General features: G+C 49.9%; 2 protein-coding genes across 10 annotated transcripts in view; both read left to right on the forward strand.

The window, feature by feature from the left end:
* The first annotated feature begins 5,666 nt into the window (after window positions 1-5,666).
* RHEBL1 (RHEB like 1) lies at window positions 5,667-12,162 on the forward strand. Of its 2 annotated transcripts, none has more exons than XM_080661155.1 (8): window positions 5,667-5,909; window positions 6,515-6,586; window positions 6,952-7,019; window positions 7,294-7,376; window positions 7,673-7,729; window positions 7,928-7,975; window positions 11,420-11,501; window positions 11,665-12,162. In XM_080661155.1, the coding sequence occupies exons 1-8, from the start codon at window positions 5,858-5,860 to the stop codon at window positions 11,752-11,754; spliced, it is 552 nt and encodes a 183-aa protein (XP_080517281.1). In that variant the 5' UTR covers window positions 5,667-5,857; the 3' UTR covers window positions 11,755-12,162. The 2 variants fall into 2 exon arrangements, with proteins under 2 accessions (XP_080517281.1, XP_080517282.1); XM_080661156.1 differs by lacking the exon at window positions 5,667-5,909 and adding an exon at window positions 5,980-6,210.
* A 3,052-nt stretch (window positions 12,163-15,214) lies between these two features.
* Window positions 15,215-25,495, forward strand: part of KMT2D (lysine methyltransferase 2D) — a 40,006-nt gene continuing 29,725 nt past the window's right edge. For all 8 annotated transcript variants that reach the window (XM_080662958.1, XM_080662962.1, XM_080662963.1 and 5 more), the window contains exons 1-11: window positions 15,215-16,234; window positions 20,737-20,822; window positions 21,082-21,208; window positions 21,402-21,625; window positions 21,736-21,845; window positions 22,018-22,180; window positions 22,516-22,681; window positions 22,781-22,895; window positions 23,036-23,193; window positions 23,369-23,514; window positions 23,653-25,485. In XM_080662958.1, the coding sequence (XP_080519084.1) occupies window positions 20,774-20,822; window positions 21,082-21,208; window positions 21,402-21,625; window positions 21,736-21,845; window positions 22,018-22,180; window positions 22,516-22,681; window positions 22,781-22,895; window positions 23,036-23,193; window positions 23,369-23,514; window positions 23,653-25,485 (3,091 nt within the window). In that variant the 5' untranslated portion in view covers window positions 15,215-16,234; window positions 20,737-20,773. The remainder of the gene's footprint in view (window positions 16,235-20,736; window positions 20,823-21,081; window positions 21,209-21,401; window positions 21,626-21,735; window positions 21,846-22,017; window positions 22,181-22,515; window positions 22,682-22,780; window positions 22,896-23,035; window positions 23,194-23,368; window positions 23,515-23,652; window positions 25,486-25,495) is intronic.

Below are 25,495 nucleotides of genomic sequence, written 5' to 3' on the forward strand. Positions count from 1 at the left end.
AGCCATACAGGTAGCACACAGAAGTTCTTTCTTCTGGAAAACCCTGTGAAGTGGGTATTTAGGAGCTGAATTATACTGGAGGACAGGCTTTGCGAAACTATGGAACCATCTAATGCTTTGAAAAGTCCAGATCTATGAAAGCTGTTTCAAAGAGCCATTTCTTAATGTGGCCTCAGAAAGGGACCCAAATACTTTTTCTACTGGGTAAAAGAAGTTCCTTGCAAATCAGCAATTTTAGTTTGGATAATTGGTTTTGAATGAGGTTGGTAGTGATATTAGTTTCCACATCTGTAAGATAATAGCTACCCATCATTCAAGTCTCAGGTACAAATGTCACCTTCTCAAAAGTTCTAGGATATCACATAAAAAAAGAATATCACACCCCAAGTTACTCACTAGCCCATTAATGTCTTGTGTTTTTTTCTCATTACAGTTACACTTTAAAAAAAAGGATTTTTTATTGACTTTTAGAGAGAGGGGAAGCCGAAACCGGTTTGGCTCAGTGGATAGAGCGTCGGCCTGCGAACTGAAAAGTCCCGGGTTCGATTCCGGTCAAGGGCATGTACCTTGGTTGCGGGCACATCCCCAGTGGGAGGTGTGCAGGAGGCAGCTGATCCATGTTTCTCTCTCATCGATGTTTCTAGCTCTCTATCCCTCTCTCTTCCTCTCTGTGAAATATCAATAAAATATATTTAAAAAAAAAAAAAAGAGAGAGGGGAAGAGAGAGGGAGAGGGAGAAACATTGATGTGAGAGTGAAACATCCACTGGCTGCCTCCTACATGCCCCCTACTGGGGATCAAGCCCAAAACCCAGGCATATGCCCTGACCAGGAATCAAACCAGGATGATGCCCAAACTACTGAACTACACCAGCCAGGGCTATAACTTTTTTATTATAACTTACTTATTGCTTACTTGTAGATTGTTGGTCTTCTCCCAAAAGAATACTTGCTTCTTGTGAGCAAAGACCTTATCTGTGTTGTTCCCTGCTCTTTTCAGCACTTAGAAGGGTGTCTGGGACATGATGGTTGTTTGATAAGTATTTTTTGATGAATGAATGAATGAATAATACCAATTATCAACCATAGGGCTTTTGTGAATATTAAAGGAGATAACAATGAAATGCACCTGGCACAATGTAAAACTCTCTGTAAATATAGGTGTTTTCTTTTCCTCACCTCCTGTATCCAATTCTTTTTTTTTTTTTTAATATATTTTATTGATTTATTTTTTACAGAGAGGAAGGGAGAGAGATAGAGTGTTAGAAACATCGATGAGAGAGAGACATCCATCAGCTGCCTCCTGCACACCTCCCACTGGGGATGTGCCCGCAACCAAGGTACATGCCCCTGACCAGAATCGAACCTGGGGCTCTTGAGTCCGCAGGCCGACACTCTCTCCACTGAGCCAAACCAGCTAGGGCTGTATCCAGTTCTTTAGCAAGTCATCTTGACCTCAGCCTCAGAACATATCTGAAATTCTTACTTTATTCATTTCTACCATTCTAGGCAAGCCACCCTCACCTTTCACCTGGACTATAAGTAAGAGTCTGTAGCTGATCTCCTTGCTTCTCCACTTGCTCCTATCCCCCTCAAACCCCAAAGCATTCACCACAGTGAGAGAGATTTTTAGAAACAAAATTCAGATTATGTCTTGCCCCAACTTAAGCATCATCAACAGCTTTCTAGGTACTATAATTAGCCCAAACTCCTTTATATGGCCCGGTCCCTGCCATCCTCTTAGGCTTCACCTGCTTTAGGTTAGCTGGTCTTCTCTCCCCTCCCCTCCCCTCCCCTCCCCTCCCCTCCCTCCCCTCCCTCCCCTCCCCTCCCCTCCCTTCCCCTCCCTCCCCTCCCTTCCCCTCCTCTCCCCTCCCTTCCCCTCCCCTCCCCTCCTTTTCCTTCCCTTTCCCTCCCCTCCCCTCCCCTCCCCTTCTCTCTCTCCTGGAATTGAAAAAAAAAAGTATTCCCTGCTGGTATGACTCAGTGGTTGAGCATTGACCCATGAACCAGGAGGTCATGGTTCGATTCCCAGTCAGGGCACATGCCTGGATTGCAGGCTCGATCCCAAGTAGAGGGTGTACAGGAGGCAGCCTATCAATGATTCTTTCTCATCAGTAGTGTTTCTATCTCTTTCTACCTCTCCCTTCCTCTCTCTGAAATCAATAAAAACATATTAAAATATTTTTTATTGTGGACAGTATTACAGATGCCCCCCATTTTCCCCTCCTTTATTCCCCTCCACCCAGCCCCTACCCCCCAGGCCTTTACCACATTATTGTCTGTGTCCATGGGCTATGCATATAAATACATGTTTTTTGGTTTATCTCTTCTTGTTCCCCACCCCCCAATATGTCAGTCTGTTCCATGCTTCCATGCCTCAGGTCTTATTTTGTTGGTCAATTCATTTTGTTCATTAACTCCCACAAATAAGTGAGATCATGTAATATTTGTCTTTGTTTTTCTGTGATTGGCTTATTTCACTTAGCATAATAGTCTGCAGATATACCCATGCTGTCTCAAAGAGTAAGAGATTCTTCTTCTTCTTCTTTTTTTTTTTTAAATATATTTTATTGATTTTTTACAGAAAGGAAGGGAGAGAGATAGAGTTAGAAACATAGATGAGAGAGAAACATCGATCAGCTGCCTCCTGCACACCTGCTACTGGGGATGTGCCCGCAACCAAGGTACATGCCCTTGACTGGAATCGAACCCGGGACCTTTCAGTTCACAGGCCGACGCTCTATCCACTGAGCCAAACCAGTTAGGGCTCTTTTTTTTTTTTTTTTTTACAGCTGCATGATATTCCATTGTGTAAATGTACCACAGTTTTTTATTTATTCATCTACTGATGGGCACTTGGGATGTTCCCAAATCTTAGCTATTGTAAATAGCACTGCTATGAACATAGGGGTGCATATATTCTTTCCAATTGGTGTTTCGGAGTTTTTAGGATATATTCCCAGAAGTGGGATCACTGGGTCAAACAGCAGTTCCATTTTTGAAAAATAATATTTTTATTGATTTCAGAGAGGGAGAGGAGAGAGAGAGAAACATCAGTGATAAGCAAGAATCATCAATCGACTGCCCCCTGCACACCCCCTACTGAGGATCGAGCCCACAACCCTGGCATGTACCCTGACCGGTATTGAACCGTGACCTCCTGGTTCACAGGTTGACGCTCAGCCACTGAGCCATGCCGGCTGGATGGCAGTTCATTTTTAATTTTTTGAGGAAACTACATACTGTTTTCCATAGTGGCTGCACCAGTCTGCATTCCCACCAGCAGTGAACTAGTGTTCCCTTTTCTCCATATCCTCACTAGCACTTGTCTGTTGATTTATTGATGATAGCCATTCTGACAGGTGTGAGGTGTTATCTCATGCAGAAGATGAAACTAGACCATCAACTTACACCATACAGAAGAATAAACTCAAAATGGATAAAAAACTTAAATGTAAGTCGTGAAGCCATAAAAATCCTAGAAGAAAACTTAAGCAGTAAAATATCAGATATCTCATGTAGCAGAATTTTCATCCATGCAACTCTTGGACTGAGAACTGCTATTTAATAAGGTGGTCAGGCAAGGCCTCTCCAAGGAGGTGACATTGGTGCTCAGATCTTTTGTGCTGATTCCTTTGGGTCACACCTGGAGTTCCCATAAATGTGCTTCACAGAGCCAGTGATGAAACAATCCGAGTCATGCAGCACCAAATATGTTGTAGGCAGTGGGAATGGCACCATGTGCTTGACAGGTGGGGTCAGACCAAACCTGAGTTCAACAACCTTGGTACATGGGTTCTGGCTAGGAAAGAATTCAGAGCAAGACCCAAACTGTAAGAGAACATTTATTTTGTAAATTACAGAGATAGAAAAAGTAATTCCTAGAAGAAATAGGCTTAGGAAACAAGTTCTAGAGGCAAAGGAAGGGCCCTTGTAGCTTGGGAGTGAGGAAGCTAATGGTGCCTAGGAGGGGGAATTGGAGGAAGGGGAAGAGAAAGGGAAGTAGAGAGGGAAGGAAAAGGCATGGGCATGCTCCCTGGAGGGAGAGCCAATAAAAACATATTTTTAAAAGAGAAAAAAATTATCCCTATTTTAGTGGCAGGCAGAACAGTGATGGACTCTTCTGTGGAAATCTTGTGCTAGCAAGCTCCTTATTGTCATTCAGACCTGAGTTTAAACAAGGCTTCCTTTGAGCAGAGGTATCACTAGCTTGCCAGGCTGGCATGGCTCAGTAGTTGAGCATTGACCTATGAACCAGGAGGTCACGGTTCAATTCCCTGGGTCAGGTTACATTCCCGGGTAGTGGGCTCAATCCCCAGTGTTGAGTGTGCAGGAGGCAGCTGATCAGTGATTCTCTCTCATCATTGATGTTTCTATCTCTCTCCTCCCTTCCTCTCTGAAATCAATAAAAATATATTTTAAAAAGTATCACTGGTCTAAAATGGTTGTTTCTTATTACACTACCTTTTACAGCACTTAATACTACTTAATGTTTCCTTGTTTATATGTTTGTCTCTTCCTAACTAGGTTTTTTAAATACATAACATTTTATTTTATTTTTATATATTTTTATGGATTTCAGAGAGGAAGGGAAAGGGAGAGATAGAAATATCAATGATGAGAGAGAATCATTGATTGGCTGCCTCCAACTGGGGGCCAAGCCCAACCAGGGCATGTGCCCTTGACTGGGATGGAACCCAGGACCCTTCAGTCCGTAGGTCGATGCTCTATCCACTGAGCCAAACCGGCTGGGACCCAACTAGGCCCAACTAGGTTTTATGTTTCGTGAGCACAGAAACCTTGTTTGTCATATTCATCACTCTATCCCCAAAGCTAGAGCACTGCCTGGAACATATAGTATATGCTTAATAACTATTTGTTGAATAAATAAATGTTGATTATGATAGTGACAACGAAACCTCGAATGACCTGGCCATAAATTCTAACAGTTCTCCCAAGAATAATGGCAGTTCCGAAGTTAGATCCTGGAAGACAGTGGAAACTTGACAATAAAAGTCTGGGGCAGCCCTGGCCGGTTTGGCTCAGTGGATAGAGCTTCGGCCTGCGGACTGAGGGGTCCCAGGTTGGATTCCTGTCAAGGGCATGTACCTTGGTTGTGGGCACATCCCCGGTGGGGGGTGTGCAGGAGGCAGCTGATCGATGTTTCTCTCTAATCGATGTTTCTAACTCTATCCCTCTCCCTTCCTCTCTGTAAAAAATCAATAAGATATATTTTTAAAAAAAAAGTCTGGGGCAGAAGGCTGGGGGAAGCAGAGGGAATATATTAGAACTTTGGCCTTTTTTTCCTATTCAAGGACCCCAGATATCTTGCAAAAGGAAGTCCTAGAATCTTTTGATCAGAAATTCCAGACCAGCCACAATGGATGTGTTTTATTCATGATTCTTTGCAGCCACTTTTGCTAAGTCGCAAATACGCAAACACCTCTAGGACCCTGGGTTCTTGTCTGTTTCTTTATGAATGAACCGGCTCTAGTCTGCGCACGCGCAGCTCCTGGTTCTCCAGCTACACGTGAGGCCCACCCTTTCCTCCTGCTGGTGGCCCCACCCTAATCTTTTCTAATAGACCAATGGAGAGCGGTCTGGGGGGCGGAGCCCGACGCGACGCGGCACAGTAGTTCTCTCCGCGCGCCTCTCCCTCGCTTTAGTCTTGCTGTGTTGTGATCACGTGGCGAGCTCCGGGCGCGGCGCTTGTTTTGGTTTCTCTCTAGCTTGCCCCTTGCACCTTCGAGAGAGCTTTTCTGTGCCAGTTGCTGCATCTGTCTACACTGTGACCTCCTCTTCCTAGGGCTTTCCCAGCCCGCAGTTCTGCAAGCCCTTCGGGGCCGACCCCTGCCATGCCGCTAGTCCGCTATAGGAAGGTGGTCATCCTCGGGTACCGCTCTGTAGGTGAGTCTCCGCCCTGGGGAGAGCATGGACGCACCGCTGCTTTGTGGCCAGAGGAGGCGCGCTGCCGCGGGAACGCGACTAGGGAGGAATGGTGGCATCGTTAGAATGGAGATGTAGAGCGAGGAATGAAAGGATATTGGAGGAAAGCCTGGGGTGGTGATAGTGTGTGGAGGGCTGCAGGAAGCGGAATATATAAGGGTTAATGTGGACTTGGCTATAGGAATACCGGGGTGGTCTCCAGCTTTAGTCTTGGGGGTAGGGATGGGGTCAGCATTTGATGACAGGGCGTGGTCTGTGTTGGGTAAGTTGCAGGTGTCCGGGTGCGGGGCAGACTTGATCCTAGGGAATCTCGGAAATTCCCAGGGGTGGGGTGGGGAAAGGAGGCGGGAAAGGCTTCCTGCGGGGCTACTGAATGCATCCGGTGGCCTAGGTGCAGAGACCCAGGGCGAAAAGAGGGTTGAGGGTAGGCTAAGGCAAAGTATTGCATGGGGCATTCACAGACTAGGGTGCTAATTTGGGGTCCCCTTTACTCTTGGGCTACAGCCCAAAAGGACAGAGGGTGTGAATATGGGTAGCTAATTGGATACTACCACTGCTTTCTACAGGGAAGACATCTTTGGCACATCAATTTGTGGAGGGCGAGTTCTTGGAAGGCTATGATCCTACAGTGGATAATAGTGAGTGAACTTCTCCCTGGGGGTTGGGCGGTCAGGGAGGGCTTGGGTGCCCCACCCAACTCCATAATATGGGATTATCCTGATGCCAAGGAATAATTTAATCATATTATTTGACTAGGCATTAAATCTAATCTCTTCTCTAGCAGTCCTTTCTATGAGTGGAGCCAGAGTGTGGATTTTGCAAGATACTGAGTCCAGAATGGTGCAGATGTAGACAATAAGAATCTTAACATTTTCTCTCCAGTTTCCTGGAGAGCTCCCTGGACCTAGTCCATCTGTGTCTCCCCCCGGGGTTAAAAATGTATCGGGGTACACATCACTAGCCCTATAAAGCACCTCACAGTCAAGTTTTCTTTTCTTTACAGCTTACAGCAAGATAGTGACTCTTGGCAAAGACGAGTTTCACCTACACCTGGTGGACACAGCAGGGCAGGTACTAGTTTGGGGTAGGGTATCTAAATGTGGTAGTTCAGTCCTGAGAGATGAAATCGGGTAGCCTCTGTGGTTCATTTATAAATTAGTATTAAAAGAAAAGCGTTTTAGCATCTGGTAGTGTGTAGCACTCATTGGAGCTACTCAATAAATACTTGTTGAATAAAAGTGACTGGAATAGGGAGTCCGCCAGGGCGGGTACCAGGATACAGTCTACCAACCTTTGTCATCTGAGTATTATGGATCTAGGTATTGATATTTCTTTTTCTTACCAGGATGAGTACAGCATTCTGCCCTATTCATTCATCATTGGGGTCCATGGTTATGTGCTTGTGTATTCTGTCACCTCTCTGCATAGGTAAGTGACCAAGGTTGGGAGTAGGGGACTTTTGAGGATCTGAGGGTTATGGCTTTTTTTTTTTTTTTTTAATTCTTATTATTGAAAGTACTAGATATGTCCCCCCTTTACCCCCATTGACCTGTCTAGCCCACCTCCAACCCCCTACCCCAGGCCTTCACCACCCTATTGTCTGTGTCCATGGGTTATACATATATGCATACAAGTTCTTTGGTTGATCTCTTCCCACCCACCCACCTACCCTGCCTTCCCTCTGAGATTCCGCAGTCTGATAGCTCCATTTCTTGTGTTTAAAGCTTCCACGTCATTGAGAATCTGTATCAAAAGCTACATGAAGGCCATGGGAAAACTCGGTAAGTGGACCTAGCGAATAGAGACATAATGTGGATACTGCAAGGAGAGAGCAGAAGGGAATTCTGGTTTAAGTTAGAGAGGAGGCTGGGACTAGATCCTGTCTGGTCTGATGGGGAGTTGTCCAGCCCTGATGTGAAGGAGGTTGGGTTCCATGGGTGGTTGGAGGGGATCCTGTAGTAACTATTGTTTCCGCACAGGCTGCCGGTGGTGCTAGTGGGGAACAAGGCAGATCTATCTCCAGACAGGTATGGTAATCTCTGCAGCTCAAGATGAAGGAAAGTAAGCTGGGCTAGAAATCAATCAGGCTCTGGTCTTGGCTCTGCCACTGACTTGAACCAAGTCATTTCACCTCTTTTTGTTTCTAACTTGAAGGTTAAGATATAACTCTTCTGTTGCAAAAGCTATAATTTCATATTTCAAGCCTTAGTTCCAGGCTTCTTTGTTTTACTTATATTTTTTCCTTCCCCAACCCTCCTTCTAAATATTGGAAGTGGGATGGGTTAGAAGAAATCTGGATTTTATAAAGATTTTGCAGTCCTGGCCAGTATTGCCGAGTTATTAGAGCATCGGCCCTCGGTCCCAAGGGTTGTGGGTTCGATTCTCAGTGAAAGGCACATACCTTGGTTCGATCCCTGCCCAGTCAGGGCAGGTGCAGGAGGCCACCAATCGATGTGCCTCATGTGTCTCTCATCAGTTTCTTTCTCTCTTTGCTCCCCTCCCGCTTCCTCCCGCTCTTCCACTCTCTCTAAAAGTCAATGAAAAGCCGAAACCGGTTTGGCTCAGCGGATAGAGCGTCGGGCTGTGGACTGAAGGGTCCCGGGTTCGATTCCGGTCAAGGGCATGTACCTTGGTTGCGGGCACATCCCCAGTTGGGGGTGTGCAGGAGGCAGCTGATCGATGTCTCTCTCTCATCGATGTTTCTAGCTCTCTATCCCTCTCCCTTCCTCTCTTTTTTTTTTTTTAAAATAAATCTTTATTCAGATTATTACAATTATTTCTCCTTTTCCCCCCCATAGTTCCCCTCCACCCCTTTCCCACCCCACCTTCTGCCCTTACCTCCCCCCCACTGTCCTCATCCAAAGGTGTATGATTTTTGTCCATTCTCTTCATGAACCCCCCATACCCCTTTCCCCCTGAGAATTATCAGTCCACTCCCTTTCTATGCCCCTGATTCTATTATATTCACCAGATTATTCTGCTCCTCAGGTTTTTAATTCACTTGATTTTTAGGTTCACTTGTTGATAGATATGTATTTGTTGTTTATAATTTTTCTCTTTACTTTTTTCTTCTTCCTCTTCTTTAAGAATACCTTTCAGCATTTCATATAATACTGGTTTGGTGGTGATGAACTCCTTCAGCTTTTTCTTATCTGTGAAGCTCTTTATCTGCCCTTCAATTCTGAATGATAGCTTTGCTGGGTAGAGTAATCTTGGTTGTAGGTTCTTGCTATTCATCACATTGAAAATTTCTTGCCACTCCCGTCTGGCCTGCATAGTTTCTGTTGAGAAGTCAGCTGACAGTCATATGGGTGCTCCCTTGTAGGTAATTAACTGTTTTTCTCTTGCTGCTTTTAATATTCTCTCTTTGTCTTTTGCTCTTGGCATTTTAATTATGATGTGTCTTGGTGTGGTCCTCTTTGGATTCCTTTTGTTTGGGGTTCTGTGGGCTTCCTGGACTTGTAAGTCTATTTCTTTCACCAGGTGGGGGAAGTTTTCGGTCATTATTTCTTCAAATAGGTTTTCAGTATCTTGCTCTCTCTCTTCTTCTGGCACCCCCATAATTCTGATGTTGGTACGCTTGAAGTTGTCCCAGAGTCTTCTTACATTATCTTCAACTTTTTGGATTTTTTTTTTTGCTTTTTCGGTTGAGTGTTTTTTGCTTCTTTGTATTTCACTTCTTTGACTTGATTCTTGTGTTCCTCTATTCTGTTTCTGGGTCTCTGTATAATATTTTTTATTTCAGTCAGTGTATGTTTAATTTCTAGTTGGTCCTTTTTCATATCTTCGAGGGTCTCGTTATATTTATTGGCCTTTTCTAGGATATTCTTAAAAAGTCTTATAACCGTGGTTTTGAATTCTATATCCAGTCGTTTGTTTTCCTCCATTTCTTTCGTTTGTGATCTGATTCTTTGACCCCGCATTTTCACTGATTCCCTGAGTTGGTAAGGTAGATATTTGTGCTAGGTTTCCAATATGGCCCAGTGGGTCTGCTTCCCCAGTTAACCTGAGGTGGACACTCTTGGTGCACCCCTTTGTGGACTGTGTGTACAGCCTTGTTGTAATTAAGTCTTTATTGTTGTTGGTATCACTGGGAAGAATTGACCTCCGGGTCAGTTGGCTGTAAGGATCAGCTGTGTCTATGCTGGGAGAAGCCCGGTGCTGGAGACAGCCCTATAGGATTAGACTTGCCAAACTGCAATAGCCTCTGTGCTCAGCTTGGATGGGGTGGAGCCTCAGTCTTGGCTTCCTGTCAGCCCCGCCCCTGTGCGCACGTGCGCTTTCAGTCCTCCGCCTTCCCCAGCTCGAGTCTCCGCCTGAGAGTCTAGACTCCCCCCACAAGAGCGTGGGTCCCCAGGGGCTCGCCTGGAACCGGGGTTCACTGCAGTCAGAACTGGGGCACAGTGCCGTCAGGAGCCTCTGACTCCCCTCCACCAGGGAAAGCCCGCGGCAACCTCCGCAGCCCTTGTGCGCACCTGCGTGGGCGCGCTTTCAGTCCTCCGCCTTCCCCGGCTCACGAGTCTCCGCCCGAGAGTCCAGACTCCCCCCACAAGAGCGTGGGTCCCCAGGGGCTCGCCTGGAACTGGGGTTCACTGCAGTCAGAACTGGGGCTCAGTGCAGTCAGAATCCTCTGACTCCCCTCCACTAGGGAAAGCCTGTGGCAACCCCCGCAGTCTTTGTGCGCACCAGCGCGTACGCGCGTGCGCACTTTCAGTCCTCCGCCTTCCCTGGCTCCCGAGTCTCCGCCCGAGAGTCCAGACTCCCCCCACAAGAGCGTGGGTCCCCAGGGGCTCGCCTGGAACTGGGGTTCAGTGCAGTCAGAACTGGGGTTCAGTGCGGTCGGAGGCTTCCTTCCCCCTTCCGCCAGAGAAAGTCAGCCAGGCTCTCAGCCGCCCTTCCTCTCTGCGCGCACAAAGCCCCTTTGCCGTACCTCCAATTCTCTGTGAGCTTTTCTCCTTCCTTCTAGTTGTAGAATTTTCACTCAGCCTGCTTTCCTGTGGTTCTGGATGGTGTCCGTTTTGTCTTTTAGTTGTAGTTTTGAAATTGTTGTGCTAGGCAGCAGTTTAGGTGTTTACCTATGCCGCCATCTTGGTTTTCTTCCTCCCTTCCTCTCTGTAAAATATCAATAAAATATATTTTAAAAAAAATAAAAAAAGTCAATGAAAAAAATATCCTCAGGTGAGGATTAAAAAAAAAAAAGAGCCCTGGCTGGTTTGGCTCAGTGGATAGAGTGTTAGCCTGCAGACTGAAGGGTCCCAGGTTCAATTCCAGTCAAGGGCACATACCCAGTTTACGGGCTTGATCCCCAATACGGGGTGTGCAGGAGGCAGCCAATCAATGATTCTCTCTCATCATTGATGTTTCTGTCTCCCTCTATATATATATATTTTTTAATTTAAAAAAGAAAAGATTTTGTGGAGAACATGGGGACATTGCTATCTTCCATCTTCATGCCCCAAATTTGCTTCCAGGGAGGTCCAGGCAATTGAAGGGAAGAAGTTGGCAGAGTCATGGGGTGCGACATTCATGGAATCATCTGCTCGAGAGAATCAGGTGCTGGGTCTGAAAATTAGGAAGATGGTGGGGGTGGCGGTATTTTTTCTTATGGAAGTGCTTGGTGGTGGGGATGGTGGAGAGTGGGGTATTCACCTCAGAGCTGGGTGGTACTATTGGCAATGAACTAACTTTTTTTGCCCTGGATCTCTATCCTGTGCAGCTGACTCAAGGCATCTTCACCAAAGTCATCCAAGAGATTGCCCGTGTGGAGAATTCCTATGGGCAAGAGCGCCGCTGCAGTCTCATGTGAACCCTCAAGCATGGGGTAGCTGCCTGGATTCTTCCCCTGGCACTTGCCAGGCCACAGGGGGGGCAGGTCCTCAGGATGTCACGGGTATGGTTGCCAGTTGTGTCCTGGCCCTCTGGGCACACAGTATGGTACCCTCACGTTTGCACATTTTCCCCAGGCTCCAGTGGCCTGGTTGTCAATGTTTACAAAGGGGCAAGGATGTCTAATGGGCACTGGCCTCTGTTTTTGCTAAATGAATTCTTATAACCTGCGGGGTTGCGATATGAGTCCTGGGTATTCAGGACCCAGTCTCCTATGTAGGTTTTGGATATTGACTGGGTGAAGGGAGTTAGGGACTCTAGAAGTGGAGCTAGCTCCTTGGGGTGACAATGTATATATGCAAATAAACTGAGAAATCTTTTTGTAGTTGACTTCTCTGTATATTGGAGAACACAGCGCCAATATCTCATTTTCCAAGGATTGATGACTGGTCTTTGGTGAGGATTCAGGGCTAATTTCTTTCCTCCTACCTTGTTCCTATTCCTTACTTCTCGCTCATTCAGGATCATTACCCAAAGACTTCCTTTACAGGTACCTTTTGGCTGCCACACCCATCCAAGTTTGTAGGCTCTCAAGAGCCCCTTAACTACAGAAACACTACCCTCTAGTGGCCAGCTGCCACAACGGACCTAGCTTCTCTCCTGGGCCTTGGCATTTGCTGGAACTCAGAGAGAAGGTAGGATTTGGGGAAGAGGAAGGAAGCCCCTCATTCCTAATGATGTAAGAATCGAGAATGAGTATAGAGGCAGGGACTAAACTTTTGTGAAGATTTGGTATTTCTAAGAGAATTGAGTAAAGTAAGAAATAATGCCTCTGGTGTGTATCCATCCTCCTGTATCCCCATGTCTACAGTGCCTTTCATTAAAACAGATTTTCTTTACTATTTTCATACCTTTGGTGACCTTTTGATGCCTTTCACATCTTTGGAGTTATGCTCTCTTTTTTAGGCGTCAAGGCTATTGCTTCTGTCCTTATTGGTCCACCACCTCAGTAGGAGGATGGATATATTTCAGCTAGGAAGGTTTGGTCCTGTATATGTATAGTTTCTGTGCCTACCTCCCACTTCGCACCAGTCCTAGGGCTTAATTGGCTGAATATCTCCTCCAAGGAGTTACCTAAATGGTATCTACAGGAGGGCATAAACTTCTGCCAACTGGGGAAGACTGAGGTATTCTTAGTTGGGGAGGATGGACAAAATCTAGGTGTGATTTTTAGCTGTGATCTTGCTAGTGCTTGGCTCCAGACTAGTTGGATTTATAGTTGGGGATAATAGTTTGTCATGCTGGTTTTCAGAAGCCCTGACAACTGCTTTTGCATCTCTGATCCAGAATCTAAAAAGAAATAAGGGCTGCTGGAAGAAGCATACTGCAAAGAGCAATCTTAGTGGCTTAGGAATCTCTTTAGGGTTGTCATCGCCCTCTCTCCTTACATTAAATTAGGTCCTTTTGCACATCTCACCTGGAACACTCATTACAGGTACCTGCCTTCCTGCTGCCATTTCCATGAGGTTTGGTATAGACTTTTGCCTGACGGTTTCTAGAAGTGTATCCGTCAACTTCAGGGCTGGATAATAGTAAAGAATAGTGGTGAGTGGCTGGGTTGGAATAATTACTCTTCCACTTAGTTGTGTAATCTTGCTTAACCTCTTTGAGCCTCAAATTCTCATAAGTATAGTCAAACCTTCATAGGGTTGAGGTGAGAATTAAACTGAGGTGATACATGAAATGCTTAGCACAGCTTCTCATATATAATAAGCCTTTAAGAAATGGTAGCTATTTTGTTATTGGAGGTCTTTCTGGTGGAGTCTACCTCCCTGCTTTTGGGTGCAGAGAGTAGGGAGGGGGGGGGGGTCCTTCCATTTTCCAGCTTTTGTCTCGATTTATATATTCCACTATAGCTGAGATGGTTGTGGGATTACTGCTGGAATTTTTTGCTGAAATAGACCTGCATGGGCAGTGCAGGGCACAGATGTTAGTGTGTGGCTAGCACAGGACACTCTTAGTCCTGATCCCTTCTATGACTCTGGCCAGTAGGGATTTAGATCTCCTGCACTCTCCAATATGGAAGCCACAAGTCACACATGGCTTTTTAAGTTTAATTTAGTATTAAAAAGTTCCTCAGTTGAACCATCTACATTTCAAAGTGCTCAATAGCTACATGTGGCCAAGTTAAATTAGTGTACCTATAGTGCATATTAGATAGTGTAGTTACAGTGCATTTCCATCATTGCAGAAAGTTCTATTGGATAGCACTGTAAACCCTTTCCCACAGAATTGGCCCTGCACCTGATTTGCCTGCCTCTTTCTACACATCTTCCTTAATATATTTCCTCAATGCTAGGAAAAACATGGCCATTGTTTACTCATGGCTCTATTTCCCACTAGATGTGGTTTGTTGGACAATTTTACCCTCAGTCTCTTCATCTGTAATACAGACATAATCCACGTAATGCATAACTAAGAATGTATAAACTATCTAGTACATAATGAATTTGTCTCCTCCTGACCATCCCTTGGGTACAGCTAAGACAGAAAAGGCATTCCATTCCTCATCCAGACTTATGGGGGAGGTGTAGAAGGGAGGTGGTCTGCAAACAGAGTGTTTGGGATCTGCAAACAGTACTCCAGCCAGGTAGCAGCCAGGATCCAAGGTACAGCCCCTCTAGTTTACTAAAAAAAGGGGACACAGGCCCTGAAGATCCGAAAAAACTGCGGGTCGGGACACCCGGGAAAGGAAGGGAACTACATTTATGTTTTGATGGGGGAGGTGTGTGTGGTAATGGGGGGGTTACTGACAGTCTATTTTCCTCACGAGGGGTTTTGAGAGTCAGAAGCAACGACTCGTTCCGCTTTCCTTCGGTCCCCGAACGTGGCAAGAAGCCACCCTTTGCAGCGCCAGGCGCCGTGCCTCACTTTCTCCATTTGCGGACTCCAGTTCCCAAGATGCAGAGCAGCGGCCAATCTCCTGGCTCTTTTTCTATCCCCCCTCCCAGGAAAGATTGCTTCTGGTTAATTCAAGGGGGCAGTTGGAGTTTCGGGGACCTAGAACTCCAAGGGAACGGAATTAGAAAGTGACAGAAGTCCTAGTTTCCCGAACCCGGCAGTGAAGGAGGCAGTTCCAGGGCCCGGGCGAAGAGGAGGGGGGCTTCATTCCCACGTGTCTACCCGGCGGCCGCCCGGCGCCGTCGGGGTTAACGCGTGGCGGAGGAATCCCGCAGCGTGTGCGTAGAACTGCAGAGTCACAGCCTTTCCTCCGAGAGGGCCGTATCCCTCCGCTGCTCCGCTCCAACACAAAATAGGGCCAATCTTCTCCTTTCTCCCCTTCTCGAGTGGGGTTCCCCAGGCAAAAGGGCCCCCCCCAGGTCTTGCACCGGAGGCTTCCAGAATCTCCACGACCGCTACCGAGATCTTGGGCCAGGAAATAGCCCCATCGCAGGAACCACCCTACCGGCCGAACAGGAGGCGGAGGGGGGGAGGCGGAGCGGCGCCGCGCTGCACTACTTTCCTCTCCGGTTGCAAATGGCTGCCTCGTTCCCCACTTTCCGCTCAGTTTCCTGACCCCCCGGCGCCGGGAGCCGGGGTTGGGCCATACACCTCTAGGCCCCCCGCGACCACAGCCAGCCGGGGGTCGAGGGAGTGTCGCCGATCAGAGCCGGCCAGACCGGGGGCGGGGCAGCTCCGGAGGCCAGAGGGGAAGGGAGGCGAGCGCAGGGCCTGGAGCGGCCGGTGGAGAGCGGGCAGAGGGCTCGCACCGCCCGCCCCTTCCTCTTCCTCGCCCACCTACCCTCCTCCCTTCCCCGGGGGGAGCAGAAGGTGGGGGGCTCGAAGCCGCCGAGGGCGAGCGCTCGGGGTCGCTGGGTGTGTGTCAGGTTCAGCCCCGCGGCCCCGCCGTCTCCGCGTCGCCGTAGCTCGCGCGGCCCCGGGGCGCCGGCCCGGGCGGGGAGAGGGGCTCGGCGCTCCCGCGAGGGTCTCCCGTTCCATCCGGGCCGGCGCGGGGCGGCGCGGCGTTCCTTCCGGGCCGCTGGGGAGGCGCCTCGACGTTCCATCTGGAGAGCCTCGACGTCCTGCCCGAGCCCGGCGCCGGCGGCCGGGGCGCTGGCCCGGCCCGAGGACTGAGAGGCCGCCAGACGACGCGGATGCGGAGCCTGCGCTCCCGAGATCAAAGCCACCGGTGCTCTCTTTGTGTCCGCTCGGGATTCGCCGCCCTCGGGCTGTCCATGGAAACCTAAACTGCTGGAACCTGAAGCACAGAACCCGTCTTTGGCTTCTTGCTTTTTTTGGAGGGGAGGGTGGCCACTCCGACCTGGATTTACCGTTCTTGGCCACCCTAAGCCCCCCCGTGCGGGGGGCGGCTGTGATCGCTCTGGCGGTTGGAGGTCGGGGAGCGGCCCGGGCTCTGGCCATGTTCTCGGATGAGGATTTCTGGATCGCCCTGTGAAGAGGTGAGTGAAGTCCGTCCGGCCAAGGCCCAGAAAGGGTTGGACTGGGGGCACAGCCAGATGGACTGTCTTGGCCGGAGCTGGCCTTTAGGTTGGAGAAAGGGGTGCCAGGGCTGAGGAGGGTTCTTTTGGCAGGGTCTGTCAAGGGAACCTGAGCCAGTAGCTGGGGCAGAACTGAGGCCTGGTGTCTTGGGGTGTGCCTCGTTAAAGACGGGGGGTTCAGGGAACCACGGGAGTTTTAGAAACCTGGCCAGATCGCCTCTCTGCCTGTTTATTTTTGTGTTGGGGGAGCTCTACTAAAGTAGGACCCAGGCCCTGATGCCAGCACCAATCCTCATCAGCTACTGCTCCTCCGTCAGGGTTCCTTGTGGGCCTTGGGAACAGAATAACTTGGGAGGGTGGGTAGGGTGCCACTGCCGTCAGACTTACTGCCAGGTTGGACTTTAAGGTTGTTCTTGCCCATCGGGGTACTCAGAGCAGTCTCTGGGAGACTCAAGGAATCCTAGATCCTTCACCAGGCCTTATTTGACTGTGGACAGGGGAGAGTGTGTGGAAACTGACTAGTGTGATGAAGGGGGTGGCTGGTGCAAGAAGGAGGTGGGGCTGGGGGCAGTCTGGCCTTGCTGGTCAACTTTAAACTACCCCTGCCTGGCAAAGTGACCCCAGCGAGGCCTAGTGCTGTCTTAGCCTGGTTTGCCTCCCCTCCTCTCAGGATGGACATAATCTCTAGAGGATTATGGAGGAGGCAGTTGAGATTTGTTCCCTGGGAATGTGGGCTGCAAAAAATGGCTTTTATGTCCTGCTTTCTCAGGACCTGGTGTGGTGAGCTGGTTGCTCATAAGTCCTTGGCCAATCTTGCAGGCCCATGCCAACCTCTTCAACTCTTTTTGATCAGGGAATGTTAACTGGCCCTCTGCTCCTGTCCCAATCCTACAGAATAGAGGAGTCTGTATCTCTTTGGAGGAGAAATGATATGCAGAGCTGTTTCTGCAGAAGCTAGTGTTTCCAAACCTGTCTGAAGGTACTGAGAAGGGGTATGTGAGTGTAGGAAGAGTGCAGCATGAGCCTCATGCCTCTGGGCCCTGGGTTGGGACAGCCCCTCTCACAGCTGTCATGCTGCCCAGCAGGGATTTGGCTGGTGTGTTTTACTCCTTCATTCCACCCCCTGAAACATACATACATGGGCTAGATCTCTTTGAGCCTGGTCTTGGGAAGGAAAAATAGGGATTTTGCCCTTGAAAGATTTCTAGATATTAACTCCAAGGTGGGAGGTGGCACAGGGTGGTAGAGTGATGTTAGCTGTCACCCATGCTCTCTGCCCCTGCCTCCTATGGAGGACCCCTTCTGTTGTCTGTCCTCAATGAACTTCCTTAGGAGGGGCCTCTCCCTGTTAGCTGTGGATTACCCCAGGATGACCCAGGGACTGTCTAGAGCAGAGGCCGCCAACCAGTGGTCAGTGGACCACTGGTGGTTCGTGAGGTCCGAAATGTTGGCGACCGCTGGTCTAGAGGGTCTACAGGACTAGTGTTGCCATTTGGATTCTTCCTAGAGGGTCAACCCAAAATGAGGGTGGGGAGAGGTGTGGTTTGATTCTCAGGTTGGGAACCAGGAAGTCCTGAGTCCTACAGAAGTTGTTCACTCAAGAGCCTGCTTCAGCCTTTCACCCCTCCAAGCCTCCATTTCCCCCTTGGCTGGGAAAATGGAGTTAAAGCTATTGGTCTGGAATAGAGGCAGAGAGGAAAGTGTGCCACCCTGCCTTCTTCCTTGCTGTTTTGGGCTTCTTAGACCTAGGACTAAGGGGAGCCAGCACAGTTTTACTCCTTAGATCTGTACTTCAGGGGGAACTCTAGTTACCCAGAGGAAGCCTAGCCAGGCATTAGCTCATTTTAGAAATAGTGAAAAAACCCTTGATGTATATATATGTGTGTGTGGTTTCTGGCTGTGAATGATGGGACAGGGAACCTGTGGTATTTATTTGTTTAGATCTGTTCAGGGGCCTGACAGCTGGGACTCAGCATTGGGGTGCAGGTGCCAGACTGCAGGGGTAGGGAAATGGGGCTCAGGCTTCTTGGAGGTACCCCTAGATATAGTACAGCTTGGAGGACATTCTCCTCTTCACTTTGTGATCTCTCATCTTCCGTGACTCCATGAGTGAGGCTGTGGCTTTGGAGGATGTTGGTACTCTGTCTCCCAAGGCTGGATGCAGGTGGTTTTTGTACCTCCTCAAGCTTACCAGCTTGAGAGGGCTGTGCTCCAGGGAGGGCAGAGGAATTTGTCCCTCTGGCCTTGTGTGAGGCAGTCTTCCTCCCACCCACTGTATTATCACTGTTGCTTTTTATTTGTGACTCCTTTGGACTTAACTTTAAGAGCAGAGCAGGTGGAAGATCTTTGGGTGCATACAGTAAAATTCACACATTTAGGAAACTTTGAAGCTTTCTGAGTGTGTTCAAGCCTTGAATGACTGAACAGGAAGAGGGGCCTGGCTGGTGCCCTGACCTCCAGCCCCTGCTTCTCATAGGTGGCTTCTAAGGGCCCCTGGAAGTTCCAGAGCAGCTTTTCTTGGGCCTGCCAGATAACCACCTTGCTTTCCTTTCAGGTGTGGTTGTATGGTAGGTTTTGGAAAGAGATGATTTGGGAATGGAGGGAACAGGCATCAAGTGATACTTCACTTTTCTAATCTAGTAGATTCTGATAGTTTGGGGGGGGGGATAAAATAAAATTTCCTTTCCTGTGACATGTCACAGAGGTTCAATATTAATCTCTGGAAGTGGAGTGTGCGTTCAGGGAATGAAGACTAATATTGTGGTTCTCAAGTAATTGATTTATTGATCCTGGGCACCTTTGAGGGTTTCCCCTGTCTCATCTGCCCCAGTCACTCAACCCCAAGTGGCTGACAAGGTTATTTGGTAGTTGGTTTGAGTAGAGGGGCTTGTCCTTGCAAGGTTTGTATGTGGCCCCTCTGGTTAAACAAAAGGAGTGGAAAAGGCAAGAGATAAACTTCTCAAATTTTATTTAGAGTTCTGTTTTAGGGATTCTCCCCGCCCTCCTCCCTCTCTGGGAATACTATACTTTTCTTTCTCTGCTAAGCCCTTACCTTAGATACCACTAATAGCTGCTGGCACCTATCCCTTTCTTTCTTCTGTAGGAACCCTTTTTTCTACCTCACTCTGTAATTTTTCTTATTCTTCTTTCTTTTTTGGGCTGTGTTTAGTTCTCACTGAGGTTTAGGAAAATATGCCCAAAGATGTGGGTCTCAATATTCTTACATATAACTTTAGTGTTTGTTTCATTTGGCTCTGGTATAGGCAGGCATATTTTAAAGAGGGGACCGTTACTCCACACCCCTATAGTGCGTGTGGAAACCCTGGTTGACAGAAGAGGAAGGAAGCTACTCTGCTGGGCTGTGTCCTGTCCTGTTTAGAACTCCTCCAAGTGGCAGTGTGCTTCCTGAGACTACAACTCCCAGCATGCCTAGCTTCAGGCCTGACTACACATGCTCAGTGACTCTTAAGGCCCACTTCTGTTAACTACTAGGGATATCTTAGGAGGAAGGGCAGTTGGCGTTGCTAAGGGCAACGACCTGAGGACTTCAGGCTGGGTGAGATCCTGAGTTCAGTTGCTGCAGGGGCCAGGCCTGAGCTGGATTTGGATAGGCAGTGGGTAGAAATTGGGGAGTTTCTTAGGTTGTGATTGGGATGTCCTGGTTGGAACCAGTGGAGGTTGGGGAGATCTATCCATACCTGGGCTTTAGTTTCAGTAACATGTCCTATATCCTGCAAGACCCCAGACTCTGTCTCTGGGAGAGGGATTTCAGCTGTACTCAGACTTCTTGGGTTATGATTACCCATTGGTTGGCGCTGACAGACCTCTACAATGGTAGCTGACTTGAGGCCTCAGGGAAAAGGATAGGGATAGGGCCTACCAGAAGCCCAGAACTCAGATGTGAGGCTAAGGGCGATACTAGATATAGACTGGATGTGCTTCTAGTTGGATGCTATTGCCCTGGGAACTCTTAGGACAGGGGTCTTCAAAGTTTTTAAACAGGGGGCCAGTTCACTGTCCCTCAGACCGTTGGAGGGCCGGACTTTAGTTTTTAAAAAAAACTATGAACAAATCCCTATGCTCACTCCGGGCCCGGGACGAGTCGGCTGCTAAGCAGGACAGGCAGCGGCACCCAGCGGGCCGGATAAATGTCCTCGGCGGGCCACATGTGGCCCGCGGGCTGTAGTTTGAGGACGCCTGTGAGTAAGGAAGTGGGAGAGTGGAGGGGATCCTCTGAGAATCCCGAGTTGGAGAAGAGGGTCAGTGTTTATCTGGGGAGGAAGTAGGCAGTGGGATAAAGGTTAGGCAGAACTTTTTTGTTATTAGTACAGGAGTTTGTAGGTATGGTTTTCTGATTTCTGTAAGGTCTAGATACCATTAGCTGCATTCCTCTTAGGATTCTGGGAAAAGTGTTTAGTGGAGAGACTTACTGGGCATATAGATATCTTTTTGGGCTTTGACAGGTCTCCCCGAGAGGGCCCTGCCCAGTCGGAGAGAGGGATGGATAGCCAGAAGCCGCCTGGTGAGGATAAAGATTCAGAACCGGCAGGTGAGTAGGGCAAATTTTGGGTTTACTGACAGCTTTCTGCTCATCCCAGACAACCTTAAATTTCTAGTCCTGGCACTAGGACAGGAGCTAAGTCTGTCTATTAGATAGGTAATTGAAGGACTTTGTTCTTTGGGACAAAAGTCAAAATGCCCTCAGTGTGATCCACCAACGGTTTTAGATAATCTCATAGGTCTGGTGAGTAGACTAGTATTAAATAGTGGATGATGGCTAATGTATGCTTCTGTGTTTGTTCATTCAGCTGATGGACATGCAGCCTCTGAGGAGTCAGGCGCCACTGAGGCAGACCTTCCCAACCCACATGTGGTGGAGGTATCTGTGCCCACTTCTGGGGGTCTCAGGCCTCAGGAACCTCCCCAGGACCGTAGGTAACTAGTTTGGGGAAATGAGGACATAAGGGTACAAAAGGATTTGATTTGAGATTCTGGGGCGTTCAAGAGGAATATTTAGGAAAATTAGTGTTTGGGAAACACAGGCGTGTTAAATCGTGGGGTTGTGGGGGGGAGGGGGTATGACTGTGGGCAGGGGCCCGGCATTGTGCTGATGCTTGTATGTCCACAGTGGGGGTCCACTGCGGCGTTGTGCTCTCTGTAACTGCGGGGAGCCCAGTCTGCATGGGCAGCGGGAGCTACGGCGCTTTGAGTTGCCATTTGACTGGCCCCGGTGTCCAGTGGTGTCTCCTGGGGGGAGCTCAGGGCACAATGAGGCAGCACTGCCCAGTGAGGACCTATCACAGATTGGTTTCCCTGAGGGCCTGACACCTGCCCACCTAGGAGAACCTGGAGGTAAGTAACTGACCTGGGCAGGAAAGGGGGTAGGGGCTGGGTGGTCCAAAGCCAGCGATCACCTTTTTGTTAATTCATTCCTTTCTGTTTGTCCTTTTCCACTTATACAGGGTCCTGCTGGGCTCACCATTGGTGTGCTGTGTGGTCGGCCGGTGTATGGGGGAAGGGGGGCCCAGAACTTTGTGGTGTGGACAAGGCCATCTTCTCAGGGATCTCACAGGTGGGGCTGGGGCCAGGGGATTGCATAGGTAAAGGGCAGGGTGGACAGGGCTATTGGGCTTCTGAGAGGGTAGAATTAGAAGGGGAGTGGGCATACTAGGGCAGAACTAGTACCTGATCTATTGTTCTGGAGTGAGCTGACTGGCACTGAGGCTTTGTTTCCACCCTGGCAGCGCTGCTCCCACTGCACCAGGCTTGGTGCCTCCATCCCTTGTCGCTCACCCGGATGTCCACGGCTTTACCACTTCCCCTGTGCGACTGCCAGCGGTTCCTTCTTATCCATGAAAACACTGCAGCTGCTATGCCCGGAGCACAGTGATGGTGCGGCGCATCTGGGTGAGAAGTCCTGCCCCTTGTACATCAGGCAGTGAGGGGCCAAGAGTGCCTGGGGTTTATACTTTGCAGAGCACTCATCAAAGATGGTAATTTTATACTGTCAGCCTGCCTCATTAAAATAGGTGTGAACTTTGAGAGTGCAGGGGCTTTGCCTGTCTTGTTTACTATGATGTCTGCAATGCCTAGAACAATGCCTAGCATATATTAGGCAGACACTTAGTAACTATTTATTTGTTCATTCTGGTCCATGGAATGCCTGTTATGTAGACAGCACTGTTCTGAGTCCTGCAAGGAATCCATATCTGACCTGTGTTCTCTGTCCCTTTTGACTGTAGAGGAAGCTCGTTGTGCAGTATGTGAGGGACCGGGGGAATTGTGTGACCTGTTCTTCTGTACCAGTTGTGGGCATCACTATCATGGGGCCTGCCTGGACACTGCTCTGACTGCCCGCAAGCGTGCTGGCTGGCAGTGCCCTGAATGCAAAGTGTGCCAAGCCTGCAGGTAAGAATGGGAAGGCAGGAGGGAAGCCTTAGGCAAAGCACAGTTTAGGGTTAAAAACAAGGGCAGGGAGGGACCCTATTATGTGCCCTGTCTCTGCAGGAAACCTGGGAATGACTCTAAGATGTTGGTCTGTGAGACGTGTGACAAAGGATACCATACCTTCTGCCTAAAACCACCTATGGAAGAACTGCCTGCTCACTCTTGGAAGTGCAAGGTGAGGGTCCTTGATCTTGCCTTACTCTTCTAATTCTGCCTCCTATAACATCCAGAGTTTCTCTGTTGTGACAAGTCCCATGCTCCCCTCTAGTCTCTGCTGTCTGACTGATGCCTGTTTTGCCTTCTCCTTTCTCCTAGGCGTGCCGGGTATGCCGGTCCTGTGGGGCAGGCTCAGCAGAGCTGAATCCCAACTCTGAGTGGTTCGAGAACTACTCACTCTGTTACCGCTGTCACAAAACCCAGGGAGGACAGCCTATCAGTTCTGTTGCTGAGCAGCGTTCTGCTGTCTGTAGCAGGTAAGTAGTGTGGACTGAAAGAGATGGGGCTGCGGGATCAGAAGTGCTGAGATTGGCAGAGGGAGCCCTAAGGTGGGCAGTACAATCCATAGCATTCATGCCTTACCCCAGTGCACTCTCTAGGAGTTGATAGCTGATGAGAGCCACAATGCCTACTCCCCTGTACCTTCTGCAGATTCTCACCCCCAGAGCCTGGCGATACCCCCACTGATGAGCCCGATGCTCTGTACGTTGCATGCCAAGGGCAGCCAAAGGGTGGGCACGTGACCTCTATGCAACCCAAGGAACCGGGGCCCCTGCAATGTGAAGCCAAACCACTAGGTGAGTAGGGTTTGAGGGTCTATGAAAGTAATCCCCTTCTGTTTTGTGTTAAGGGACAGTTTCTGCTATGCCTTAGACTTTGCACTTTCTGTGGAGTGGATTTGAGCTAGATAGGAGCACAGTATGTTATATCTGCAGGGAGAGCAGGGGCCCAACCTGAGCCACAGTTGGAGGCCCCCCTAAATGAGGAGATGCCACTGCTGCCCCCATCTGAGGAGTCGCCCCTGTCCCCACCACCTGAGGAATCACCCACATCCCCGCCGCCTGAGGCATCTCGTCTATCCCCACCGCCTGAGGAATCACCCCTCTCTCCACCGCCTGAGGAGTCTCCTCTGTCTCCCCCACCTGAATCATCACCTTTTTCTCCACTGGAAGAGTCACCCTTTTCTCCACCAGGGGAGTCACCCCCATCTCCTCCACTTGAGACACCCCTGTCCCCACCACCTGAAGCATCACCCCTGAACCCACCATTTGAGGAGTCTCCCCTGTCCCCACCACCCGAGGAATTACCCACTTCCCCACCACCTGAAGCATCTCGCCTGTCTCCACCACCTGAGGAGTCACCCATGTCCCCTCCACCTGAAGAGTCACCCATGTCTCCACCACCTGAGGCATCGCGTATGTTCCCACCATTTGAAGAATCACCCCTGTCCCCCCCACCAGAGGAATCTCCCCTCTCCCCACCACCTGAGGCTTCACGCCTTTCCCCACCACCTGAGGCTTCACGCCTTTCCCCACCACCTGAGGATTCACCCATGTCCCCACCACCTGAAGACTCGCCTATGTCCCCCCCACCTGAGGTATCATGCCTATCCCTCCTGCCTGAAGTGTCACGCCTGTCCCCACCGCCTGAGGAATCTCCCCTGTCACCACCACCTGAGGAGTCTCCCACATCCCCGCCACCCGAGGCTTCACGTGTATCCCCACCACCTGAGGATTCACCCACATCCCCACCACCTGAAGACTCCCCTGTGTCCCCGCCACCGGAGGACTTACTCGTGTCCCTACCACTGGAGGAGTCACCCCTGTCGCCATTGCCTGAGGAGCTGCAATTCTGCCCCCGACTTGAGGAACCGCGCCTATCCCCCACAACTGAGGAGCTGCGCCTGTCCCCCAAGCCTGAGGAGCCGCGCCTGTCCCCCAAGCCTGAGGAGCCGCGCCTGTCCCCCAAGCCTGAGGAGCCGCGCCTGTCCCCCAGGCCTGAGGAGCCGCGCCTGTCCCCCAAGCCTGAGGAGCCGCGCCTGTCCCCCAAGCCTGAGGAGCCGCGCCTGTCCCCCAGGCCTGAGGAGCCGCGCCTGTCCCCCAGGCCTGAGGAGCGCCTGTCCCCCCAGCCTGAGGAGCCGCGCTTGTCCCCTCGCCCTGAGGTGCCGCACCTGTCCCCTCGGCCTGAGGATCCATGCCTATCCCCTGCAGCCGAGGAACTGCTTCTGCCCTCCCAGCCTGAGGAGCTGTGCCTAACCCTTGCACCTGAGGAGCTGCACCTATCCCCCCAGCCAGAAGAACCACGCCTGTCCCCCCAGCCAGAGGAACCACGCCTGTCCCCCCAGCCTGAGGAACCACGCCTGTCCCCCCAGCCTGAGGAGCCACACCTATCCCCCATGCCTGAGGAGCCACAGCCATCTCCTATGCCTGAGGAGTTGCGCCTGTCTCCCCAGCCTGAGGAGCTATGCCTGTCCCCCATGCCTGAGGAGCCACACCTGTCCCCCCAGCCTGAGGAGCTACACCTGTCTCCCCACCCTAAGGAACCATGCCTGTCCCCTCAACCTGAAGAGCCCCTTGGGGAGCCAGGCCTATGCTCTGCACCTGAAGAATTGCCCTTGTTCCTCCCACCTGGGGAGCCACCCTTATCCCCCTTGCTTGGAGAGCCGGCTCTGTCTGAGCCTGGGGAGCCACCTCTGTCCCCTCTGCCTGAGGAGCTGCCGTTGTCCCCATCTAGGGAGCCTACCTTGTCACCTCAGCTGATGCCACCAGGTAAGGGGAT

This window comes from Plecotus auritus, assembly GCF_963455305.1.
Source record: "Plecotus auritus genome assembly, chromosome: 3".
Lineage (NCBI taxonomy): Eukaryota > Metazoa > Chordata > Mammalia > Chiroptera > Vespertilionidae > Plecotus > Plecotus auritus.

What these genes read in the sequence shown, in the direction of transcription:
- RHEBL1 (XM_080661155.1), top strand. Translation starts at nt 5,858, where the DNA reads ATGCCGCTAGTCCGCTATAGGAAGGTGGTCATCCTCGGGTACCGCTCT. An exon ending in GAAGGCCATGGGAAAACTCG is followed by an intron (nt 7,730 to 7,927) that starts GTAAGTGGACCT and finishes GTTTCCGCACAG; the next exon opens with GCTGCCGGTGGTGCTAGTGG. An exon ending in CATCTGCTCGAGAGAATCAG is followed by an intron (nt 11,502 to 11,664) that starts GTGCTGGGTCTG and finishes TATCCTGTGCAG; the next exon opens with CTGACTCAAGGCATCTTCAC.